The sequence below is a fragment of the Crinia signifera genome, chromosome 5 (assembly GCF_055691185.1).
Source record: "Crinia signifera chromosome 5, ASM5569118v1, whole genome shotgun sequence".
Lineage (NCBI taxonomy): Eukaryota > Metazoa > Chordata > Amphibia > Anura > Myobatrachidae > Crinia > Crinia signifera.
Genome location: NC_139221.1, coordinates 32767427 through 32779297, shown reverse-complemented (window position 1 = coordinate 32779297; position 11871 = coordinate 32767427). Strand labels below are relative to the sequence as shown.

At 46.6% G+C, this 11871-nt stretch overlaps 1 protein-coding gene across 2 annotated transcripts in view; it reads left to right on the top strand.

Annotated features, from left to right (window-relative positions):
* The window catches only part of PABPC1 (poly(A) binding protein cytoplasmic 1), a 17722-nt gene extending 10175 nt beyond the window's left edge, over positions 1–7547 (top strand). For both annotated transcript variants that reach the window (XM_083186971.1, XM_083186970.1), the window contains exons 8-16: positions 634–729; positions 3239–3508; positions 3590–3680; positions 4257–4370; positions 4870–5027; positions 5264–5348; positions 5434–5564; positions 5829–5928; positions 7132–7547. In XM_083186971.1, coding sequence (XP_083043097.1) covers positions 634–729; positions 3239–3508; positions 3590–3680; positions 4257–4370; positions 4870–5027; positions 5264–5348; positions 5434–5564; positions 5829–5921 — 1038 coding nt within the window. In that variant the 3' untranslated portion in view covers positions 5922–5928; positions 7132–7547. The remainder of the gene's footprint in view (positions 1–633; positions 730–3238; positions 3509–3589; positions 3681–4256; positions 4371–4869; positions 5028–5263; positions 5349–5433; positions 5565–5828; positions 5929–7131) is intronic.
* The last annotated feature ends 4324 nt before the right edge of the window (positions 7548–11871 follow it).

The window sequence follows — 11871 nt, the reverse complement described above, 5'->3', positions numbered from 1 at the left end:
TTGTTTGTGTTTGGAACCTGTTAAGCTACCAGTGTCTTTTTGGTTTGTGGGCATACATAGAGGAAACTCGCGCATGTATTGGAATATAGAATTTAAAAACTCCAAACAGGTTTTCCACTTGAGCCCATGTCAACCGTGCTGTGAGGCAGTAGTGCTACCTATTACACAATCTCTATTGCCATATCAATGTCCCCCTTCAATGCCATCAGATATCTCCACATGCCCTTCGTATGGCTGCCATAATTCTGCCCCTTGTCAACTAAAGGCCCCCTTACACTTGTCTGATTTGGGCCCATTTTTACCAGATTCCGACGGATCATCCAAGGAGATTTCAAAATGCCTATTCATATATTTAGGAGGCTGCTTATTGGTTGAGAGCTTAGCCAAACAGTGTCCACCTATTCATTTAAATGGTTTAAAAAAAATATTAAATCCTGGGCACCCCAGCAGCTACGGCATCTCCTCAGGGGTCCTTCATATGTAAAAAAAAAAAAAAGCACAATTGTGTGTGAGCACTCCCAGGCCTTAAGTTTTGCATAGAATTAGGAAAGTGCACTATACTCCATGACCCTTGTGGTCTCTTGCCTGTACTGGTCATGTCTCCACTAACGCTAACTTGTCTATTTCCTTTAGGGCGTCAATCTCTATGTTAAAAACCTTGATGATGGTATTGATGATGAGAGACTGCGGAAAGAATTCTCGCCTTTTGGTACAATCACCAGTGCTAAGGTGAGATCTCAATTATCTTTAACACTAGGACATAGGTGCCTGAATTGTGTAAATACAGCTTAAATTCAGCTTCCTTTTTTTCTTAAAGTATGTGAGTGATTATGAACATTAGTTTGTGTACTCTTGAACAAACCTAAAAGGGTGTGAATCTGGAACCTTATTGCATAAAGTACATTAGATTTTGTTCAGTGTTAACAAGAAGACTCTGTGCAAAGTTGCATGTGCTAGAACGGGAAGCTGTCATCTATTAGAATGAACTTAGGTCTACAGTCATTAGGTCGACTGGCAGGAAGGTCGACCTGACTTAAGGTCAAATTTGCATAAATGTCGACATGAGGAAGGTCGACTGGTCATAAGGTCGACATGGGGTTTTTCACTGTTTTTTGAGCCGACATGTCCTGACAGGTGGTATTCCATGCCCTACCATCCACTAGGGCATGGAGGAGGTTATTAAAGCTGTGGCGAGCGAAGCGAGCCACCGTGCCCGAAGCATCGCGAGCGAAGCGAGGGTCCGATTCTCATTGCCAACTGTGTCGACATTTGGATCGAAAAACAGTGAAAAACCCATGTCGACCGTATGACCAGTCGACCTTCCTCATGTCGACCTTTATGCAAATTCGACCTTATGCCATGTCGACCTTGGCCCATGTCGACCTTAAATCAGGTCGACCTTCCTGCCAGTCGACCTAGTGGGGTCGACCTAATGACTGTAGACCTAAGTTCATTCTGACAGATGTACCGATTCCGCTAGAATTACCTGGTGAAGCAGTTAAAACAGTCGGAAGCAGGCATGGCTTCTACATCCTGGAGGAAGGTCTCCACTGCAGCTTTTGGTGCCACAAAACAAAATACAGCACATTTCGCACTTTATTTGTGGGAACAGTCATAGGGCAGTGGTTCCCAACCCTGGTCCTCAAGTACCCCCAGCAGTGCACGTTTTCCAGGTCTCCACACAGAATCACAGGTGACATAATTAGCTCCACCTGTGGATCTTTTAAAATGGGTCTGAATGAGTGCACCTGCCGGGTGACTTGGAAAACGTGCACTGTTGGGGGTACTTGAAGGACCAGGGTTGGGAACCACTGTCATAGGGCAAGATCTAAACTACGTGGTGAATGACCAATCTACTGGATTTGTTTATGGGATAAACAATCTACAACTTTGCAGGACTTGTGGGTTTGGTGCTAAAAGGATGGAGATAAAAGGATGAGTGATTTATTAACCCTTTGAGTGGCAACATCTGAGATGCGCAAAATATCCACTGAAAATGGCAGTATGAGATGTGCAAAATGAGTGCCAACGTCTGTGAGATGTGCAAAATATTGGCTAAATATGCCAGTGTCTCTCACATTTGTTATATCAACTTAAATAAAAGTTGAGAAGATTATATTTCCTATATAAGGCAATCATTACAGGTCGTGATGAATAAAAATGTTTGCTTGGCAAATTTCGCACTAATTTTGACAAATTCACTTGGCCCTCAAAGGTATAAACAGCGCATGTTAAATGCCCTTGCAGCAAACATTGGTTGGTGCACCAGTCCCCGGCGACATGACAAGCCTTGGCCACAAACACAATGCTGCGCTCATGTGGCATTTGTGGCGGCACACCTCCAGCTAGGGTCCACTGGGCCACCGGTTTGGTATTGGGGTTGAAATTGTAGATCCAGGATTATTATCACTACTGATCTTCCAGCCCATTTGAGTGAACGAAAGCAATCCTGGCTAACACGTTGACACATGCAGTCAGCCCGAGCATCCTTCTGCTCTCGAGTCAGCTGACGGGGCACCCAGCTTGCAGAAACTTTGCTCACTCCCAAGTTTTTATGGCGTATAAAGTAGATGGATCCCTATGATCATCTGGCATCCACACATGCTATGGTATGCATGGCAGCAATGTTGGTGGTTGCAGTCACAGCGCACTTAGTGGTCAATTCTATTGTAAGTGATGGGTGCATTGTACAGTTGCATTTTAACACTGGGCACGGCACAGGAACTCAAACTTCACGGGCCAAAATCAGACGGACTTTGCACAAGTGTGTTCAGAGCACTATGGGGCAGCGAGCACTGTTGCTGCCATGATGTCTCTCACCCGTGCGATCATCACGGCTAATGGGATTGACCCACTAGTCTTCCCAGGACAGGATTCCACTCAAATTCCACAGACCACTCATGCAGTGGTTCTGGATTGTGCTTCCTCCCCAAAAGCAGCTTGAGGTCTCAACTCCTGTTGCAGATAACTTTTGCATTCTTAAGATCATTGCTTTCCTGTGGCCTCTAAGCTCCAGAACTAGTTTGTGAAGGAAGTGAACATGCGGGCTGCTTTGGGGTGCAGTGCTGATTATAAGCTTCTGTGCTTTGATGGTTTAAAATAACTAGTAAAATTTACAACCATCCAGTCAGCTTGTCTAGCTATGCACAGCGCATCCAGAAACTTATTGCGCACACCTGTATGTCTTCAGAATTGTAAAATACCAAGAAGTTAAAGTATGCCAATTCTAATTTTGCAGGTGATGATGGAAGGTGGGCGCAGCAAAGGCTTTGGCTTTGTGTGCTTCTCTTCGCCAGAGGAGGCAACAAAAGCGGTCACAGAAATGAACGGTAGAATCGTAGCTACCAAGCCCTTGTATGTTGCCTTGGCACAGCGCAAAGAGGAACGACAAGCCCACCTCACCAACCAGTATATGCAGAGGATGGCCAGTGTCAGAGCTGTACCCAATCCAGTCATCAACCCTTACCAGCCACCACCCTCCAGCTATTTCATGGCCGCCATTCCACCGGTATGTCTCAGTGTCCTCCGCTCTGTACATTTGAGTGTTATGTCATTTGAATGTTTGGTTAATATGCATTTTTATCTTTAGGCTCAGAACCGCGCTGCTTACTATCCAACTGGACAGATCGCTCAAGTCAGGCAGAGCCCCCGCTGGGCAACTCAAGGGGTTAGACCTCACCGTAAGTCACTTCTCAAATATTTAAAGGTAGAGACTGAGTTCATGTTTAATAATACATTCAATACATGTACAGGGAGGTTAGACGTTAACAAGAGTCATTTCAAAAACCTTGTCCCCATTCAACACCCCCCCCCCCCCCCCCCCTTCCCGGTATCTTTGCCCACACTACTGGTCTTACCTCATGCTCTGTCCTTGACTTTGCCACCATAATTAAAATCTTAAATTGATCCTTAGCACATGTATTGGTACCCCTTTCACATCACCTCCGACCTGGGTGATTGCCCGGTTGGTATGAAATCCCTCTATAAAACGAGCGACTGGGGGTTAAGGTATAAGCGCAGATCTTGGGTCTGACCCGGTTTTGCGATGTAAAAGTGGTAGAATATTTGTAAATACTTGGAATCGCCATGATTTGCTGAAGCATGAGCACCGCTATTGCCGAGAACCAACCTATTGCGGATTCTTGCTTCACTTTGATGAAAGCTGATGGGAAATGTTGTAGATAATGGTGAGATGTGTTTTGTGTAGAATGTTTTATGGTCCTTTTAATAAAGAGAAAATACTTCTGCCTTTACAGCATTCCAGAATATGCCAGGAACTATCCGAGCAGCCGCACCAAGGCCGCCAACATTCAGTACAATGAGACCAGCATCATCTCAGGTCCCACGTGTGGTATCAGGTCAGCGTGTTGGTAAGGACTGCAGCTTTCTTAGTCATGCCACGTGGCGTGGTGCTTTTCCAAAATGGATCTCTTATTACAAAGACATTTGTGTTGTACTATGAACATATAAACGAGACCGTATTGCTTGTTGCACTAGTCAGGCTGCGAGCATTTAGGTGGTGCCAGTATATGGGGGGGGGGGGGGGGAGGATTAACTCTTATGGAGCGGGGGTCAGTCTTTACTCTGGCATACCTGGGGGAAAAAGCACTTTATGCCAGAAGCTCTGATAGTAGGTAAACTTATATTTCCATGGTCGGTTCTTGAGCCAAGGCGAGAACACGTAACCGTGCTGATTACAATAAGCAACGACACCTTATATCTGTGAGTAATACTTGGGCAGGGTCAAGTCGTGGCTGCTGCTGTGTGGTGTGTACAGTATTTTCTTTTGAGTTCCCTGACACGGGCAGAAGGCGCGGCGCTTGGTGCATGTAAAATGCCTAACTAATTTTTTTTTTTTTTGTCATACAGCAAATACATCAACGCAAACAATGGGTCCTCGTCCTACAGCAGCGGCCGCCGCAGCTGCAACATCATCTGTGCGCTCAGTTCCTCAGTATAAGTATGCTGCTGGAGTCCGGAATCCTCAGCAGCACCTTAATACTCAACAGCAAGTCGCTATGCAGCAGGTAAGACACGCCCCTAAACTCTACATAGACTTGCAATGTTAATCAACATAGCTTGGAGCAATGGCCTAGCATTACATGGTGTGATTGCCCATCTCATTGCAAGATCCTCCACCTACTCTTCTGAAAGTGCCAATCCTTAATATCCCATTGCTTTCCTTGCATTGGTATTTTTGTTATGTGCTTGGCAGCCTTTGTCCTGGTAACTCTGTTTACTAATGAATGCATTTTCCTTCCAGCCTGCTGTGCATGTGCAAGGACAAGAACCGCTGACTGCCTCCATGCTGGCCTCTGCTCCACCACAGGAACAGAAACAAATGCTGGGTATGTAACTCTTTCACCCCTGTGTGACCGTTACAGAGAGGGCTTCTCGGAGCGGTTAACTTGACAATATTTTTTTCACTTACAGGTGAGCGTCTCTTCCCGCTGATTCAAGCCATGCACCCCACGCTGGCTGGTAAAATTACTGGCATGTTACTGGAGATTGATAACTCTGAATTGCTCCATATGCTCGAGTCTCCTGAATCCCTCCGCTCCAAGGTATGAACTTGTCTCACATCCCTTGTTTGTATCAAGTCTAAATTCAGTTCCCAGGGCTTGGTCATTGCTGTGTACAGTTAAGCTTATACCCCAGTATCTATAGAAATGCAACCTGGGAGATTTTCCTGCTGCGTGGTTTGAGACCATGTTGATGGCAAAGTGCTGGAGAGAAGAAACGGAACGCTGACAACGTTGCCATTAAATGAATTACCACTTTGGTCTACAATACAAGTTCTGATGTAAACACGTGACTTGTCATTTCAGGTTGATGAAGCTGTTGCTGTACTGCAGGCCCACCAGGCCAAGGAAGCTGCACAGAAATCTGTGAATAACGCTACTGGAGTGGCAGCTGTCTAACATGCATGTAAGTTGCAGCAGACGATCTTAGACACCTGACCGCTGTCGGTGCAACCAATTCTATTGACCAATTGTCACCAGATTGTTTAGGTGCTACTTGCATGTCCTTGACTACACTAGTACCTACAATGTTAGTAGTAGATCCATAGAATTTTGGGCTAGTATGTTCATTCTACCTATACTAAGCAATTGTCAGTAAATAGGGCCTGAAATAGGGTGACCAATGACTGGATTTCGGCATTAGACTGAGTATGCCAAGTCTACTGGTGGGCAGCATCTCGGCTGCACAGCCTGCTGCCGTCCACACCACCTGCCCATGTGAGTAAATGTGCGGGTCAGCATGTTACATCCTGCAACATTTGCAATGTAACAATCTCACCAAAGCCATTACGTTTGGACCTAAATCTTCAGAGCCGAAGCACAGTATTTGATTAAGGACAGAGTATATAAAATTGCCCGATGTATCTTTAGGGTGCATACATACCAGGCATTTTTGGCCAGTGTCTATGCACAGCAATGATGGGTAAAACCGATAAGCTGAAAACCGCTCAAAGGGTTTTTGCTCCTCTAAGGCCCGCCCCCACCCACCCTGTCCACCCTGTCGCTCATCTGCTGGTAATAAATCAGTGCTCACGCGTACACACTGGGCGGCTTTTGAGCTGTGTAGGCAGCTGAAATGGTAAAACTCTACTGCTTTCAGCTTAGCTCAAGTGTTTATGGGCCTTTATATTCACACTTCTGGTTATGGAAGCCAATACCAGGATTTGGGATTGAAAAAAATGCTTGATTTAAAAAACAAAAAACTTTTCGGCCGCTCCGCATATCGACTTACATGTGCGGTCGGGCAGGCTACGTTGCTGGGAGCCTCGGCAGTTTTGTCTGGTAGCCGGGCAGGAGTCGGGATGCGGCAGGAGGGGCGAGCGGGCATAGCACCAGGATCGGGTTGCGCAGTGTGACCTCTGACCTTGTTACGCTGCGCAGAGCCAGTGATGGGGAAGGGAGAAAGCTGGGCAGCATCTGAGCAGGTGCTCAGATGCTGTCTGACATTACAATGCACATGCGCAGTCTAATCCTGAAGTCCTGCCATTTTGGGGGCCAAATCCTGGGATCGTCACCCTACTTTTGATTATATTTTGCTTGTGGTTTGCCTTTTTGAACAGATCTAATCAGTATACTAATTGCACCTTTTTTTTCCCCCTCACTTTCCTAGGTTAACGGGAAACGTCAAAAAAAACCTTCCAGTTCGTTGGAGGAAAATATCAAAACATGGAAAAATTTAAATCTTGCAAAAACACTGCAAAACATAAAATCAAATAAAAAAGGAAAGGAAACGACAATGCTTACGTACAGACAAATGCCAGGTCTGGCATATCACTGCTAGTCCTAGATATTTAAAAATATAAAAAAAATAGCAAAATGTAAAAACAAACAATGGTTTTTTTAGACCTGGGGGAAGGCATTTTGAACACAGTACGAGAAGTTAAGCATTCCTTTCTTTGATTTTGTAATTCTTTACTGTGGAAAAGCCCAGAATTTCGCCACACTCGATAGCTTGTGGGAAAGATAGCTGGGCAAAGACATAATTTGGATTATAAAACTCTTGCTTTAATAAAAATTTAAACATTGCTTTGTCTTGTGACTTTATAACCCAATTTCTATATTCTTGGTCCAATAACTTGCAGGCTTCAACCAGAAAATATAGGACTGGAGGAGTGTGTCGTATATAAACTCACTAACCCATTATATTAGTTGCAATTGAATTGGGATAGAACATTTACGATTGGCTAGATCGTCCATTTTGTCATTTTCAGATAATAGGCATTCAATTGGGCTTAACAGTCGTACATGAGGAAAATGTAACCTATGATTTTACTAAGAAGAATCAATTTAATTGGATGCGGCCTTCCTGAAAACAGGTTGGCCAGGCCTGGTTTGCCCTTATGGTGCCCATACACTAACGTGATTGAGTGCGGTTTCGATATCGCGCTTCGATTTCCCTTGAAGCTCCCCGTGCGATAGAACTCATCTGAAGTGCTTTTTTCCCTCAGATGTGCATACTATCATGCAATAAATTATGTGCCCCATGTGACCTCAAATTCCGGTGGTGTAATGAGGGCTGGGGTTAAATAAACTGACAGATTACACATCGCATTGCTATAATTTGCATGTTTAAAAACCAAATGTAATCGCACATGCGTTAAGATAAGTTCATCAAATATCTTGATGTGAGATTCGAGCATACTAGATGTACATACATCCATGTGATTTATAGCACTGATGCAGTCGAAATCGATGATTGTATGCAAAATTGCCCTAGTGCAGGGGTGGGCAACCCACGTCTCTCCCCTTTGTAAAGTGCACTGCTGCCCACCGTCCGTCCCTCATCACCCACTGCCGGTTCCCCGAATCCCTTCTCCTTAGAGGAGAGCGCGCATCTCTCCTACCCCTCCCTGTGCATACTTGTGACTGTGCTGTCTGCCAATCAGGAGCCGGCCTGCGAGCTTTGATTGGTCGACGTCCCAGTCACAGGGAAGTGAGGGGGAAGGAGACGCGCGGTGTGCTGTGCTCCCCTCGGTGACATGATAGGACTGCAGGGGGACACCAGACTGTCCTCTCCCAGCCCGGCAGCAGCAGCAACAACGGTGAGTGCTGCTGCTGGGAAATTTGCACTGTGGGGGCATAGCAAATTGTGGCACTGTGGGGGCATAGCAAATTGTGGCACTGTGGGGGCATAGCAGATTGTGGCACTGTGGGGGCATAGCAGATTGTGGCACTGTGGGGGCATAGCAGATTGTGGCACTGTGGGGGCATAGCAGATTGTGGCACCAGCTTTCTGGCACCGTGGGGGCATACCCGGCACCGTGGGGGCATACCTTGCACCTGGGAGCATATGTGTATCTGGCACTATTGGGGGCATATGTATATATGGCACTGCACTATTGAGGCACATGTGTATCACACCTACCCAAGGGGTCAAAATAGACCACGCCCCTTTTTTGGTGCGCGCGCATGTTGGCTCTTCAGCTTGACTAGAGGCTCTTTACCTCTGACCGGTTGGCCAGCCCCGCCCTAGTGTATGGGCACTATTATAGGCACCTACAACTGAAATTTTTATGCTTTGGAAGAGCTAGTGCCTAGCTGCACCATTATTCAAAACTTCCTCCTGTTAACACTCCCTTCTGTAATATCCTGCTGTATGCAGGAAGTTGGCTCAATCTTATTTCCTTGAGCAAGGGTGTATTTTTGGTGCCCCAGTACATGACATAGCATAAATACAGGCACCCAAGTTAGAGGAACTATAAGTACTAAAAGACTGTGGAGCGCCCTGCTTGTGAGATTCTGCAATCAAATGGGAAAAGGGCAAAGGTGAGAAGAGGTAATTTGGATGAAAAAAAGGCAATACCCAGTATATGTAGTAATGAGCTTTTTAATTCCATTTGAGTAATGTCTGTGGTAGTGGCCAGTCATGTTTGCTGTGATCAGGTTGCCCATGCTTTTGTAGCAAAAAGCTCACCCCAAAGTTGAAGATGACATGTAGAGATCTGTGGAACATGTAAAGTAAGATAAAATATTTCCTCTACCTCCCCCATGGCAGCCATCACTTATGGGTTCTTCCCCTATTGGGTAGCTTTGGAAAGGAAAAAAAGACGCCCCTTCTCCATAAAAGGCTCCTCCTCCTTCTCTCTGTGTCTTTTTTTCCTTTCCCAGGAGGGTAGCAGACGGTTTTTGTTTTTTCAGTGGCTTACCCTGTGAAGTGGATCTGGTTTCCACCGTCGCCTGGAGCGTTCAGGTGGAAACAAAGTAACCAGGCAGTTGGTGAAACCTCAGGAAGCCGCATGCCGTCCTTAGGTTTGGGCGGCTAACAAGCGGTGGCGTCCAAGGAGGCAGAGTGGAGGTCTCCTGTCCGGAATCCAGGTGAGACCGGGCGGACGTCGTCACCCGCGGCGGGTGACAAGCAGACAAACGGGCCGCGGCGCGGCCAGTCAGCGCGTCCTTATGGGCGCAGGAGGCAACGCAGCGTCTGACGCGGCAGGGGCTGGCGCCGGCGTCTGACGCGAGTATTGCCGGCGTCGGCGTCTGGCGCGGTGACGTCACGACGCATCGCCGGCGCCCTCGGATGACGCGGTCGCCGGTGACACGCGGAAGAACGCTTCCTTTAAAAGGAGGAAGCGTGTGGGGACACTGTACCACCAACGAAGGGGTCAGCTCCACGGTCTGCAAGGAAGCATATTTTGGCAATATACTCCCGGACTTAAAAAGCAAAAGGCGGTAAGTGTGCCAAACGGCTCCACTATTGAAATGGTTATGCTGTATTATACAAGTGCCCTGATAGGTTGCTATTATTTATAGACAGCCTGAAGGGTCATTACAAGAATGGAGGAAGAGAGGAGGCAGGTCTCTCAAAAGTCAGGGTAAGCCACAAGAAGTAGAGGTATATATTTTTTCGGTGGGGCATGTGACAAAATCCGGCTGATAGTATGTATTATTATACAGATCTGACAACAGCAAGGAAAAAGGAGAGAAATCCAGGCACAAGAAAATGCACACGGCTAAGTGTCTTATGTGCAACATAACACTGCCGGATAAATACATGGGGAGTGTATGTGAAAAATGCAAGACCCCACAATTGTTACCCCTGTCACAGATGACGGGGTTGGTCGACATGTTGAAGACAGCCCTTGCCGACACCTTTGTGGCCAAAAAAGATAGGGCCAAAAGCACAGGAAAGAGAAGTCGCTCCAGAGTAAGCGAAGCATCGGCAGAGTCTGGAGATGATATAGCAGATACAGCAGCAGATGAGGCTGAGGATCTGGTTGTCGACAAATCAGAAACGGATTTCAATGCGGACATGGTAGAAAACCTACTAACATTGATACACAAATCCCTGAATATCGAAGAAGCGCAGGAGGAGGTGAAACTCCAGGAGCTTCTGTTCCGTGATAAAAGAAAGAAGGGGAAGACTTTCCCTTTACCTCAGACATTAAAGGATGTGGTGTCGGATGAGTGGAAGCATCCGGATAAGAGGGTCACTGTCCCGGCGAAGATAGGGAAGATGTATCCATTCCCTAAAGATCAGACGTCCACTTGGGATGAGGTTCCTAAAGTCGACGCAGCGATAGCAAGGATATCAAAGAAGACGACCTTGCCTCTCGAGGACGCGAACATATTCAAAGATCCGATGTAGAGGAGAGTGGAGCTGGGGCTGAGGAAACAGCACCTAACACTAGGAGCAGCTATGAAGCCGGCGGCCTCTATGGCTACCACATCCAGAGTAGTGCGAGAGTGGTGTCAGCAATTGGAAGCGGATATGATGGACGGTCTAAGGAGGTCCGACATGCTGAAAACAGTGCAAAATATACAGCTGGCCGTCGAATTTTTGTGTGAAGCATCATTGGATGCAATGAGGCTGACGGCGAGAGCAAATGCTACAGCTACGGTAGTCAGGAGAGCGCTCTGGCTCAAATCCTGGGCCGCAGACGTGCAATCCAAGATGAAGTTATTGTCACTCCCCTTTCAAGGAGATTATTTATTTGGAGCACAGTTAGACCAAATCATAACAAAGATATCAGGAGGAAAGTCTGTTTGGCTGCCGCAGGAGAAAGTAAAGGGGTCAACAGTGAATAGGTCGGTTAGATACCAACCACAAGACTATAAAGAGGCAAGAAGCTACCGACCAGGTAGAGGTTTTCGCAGAAGTAATTGGTCGTCCAGGACAAATTTTCGCTCCCAAAGGGGGAGAGGAAATAGATTTGCCGCAGGGCAAAGCTCACAATGACGCCGAGCATCAGAAGGTCGGAGCCAGGCTGCTGAGATACATAAGCACCTGGGAGAGGTCCACGACGGACAAGTGGGTCCTCGAGATAGTAAGGACAGGATACAAACTGGAGTTCGGGAAGATTCCAGGGAATTTTTTTACAGAATCCCCCATACCGAGAGTCTCATCAGAAAA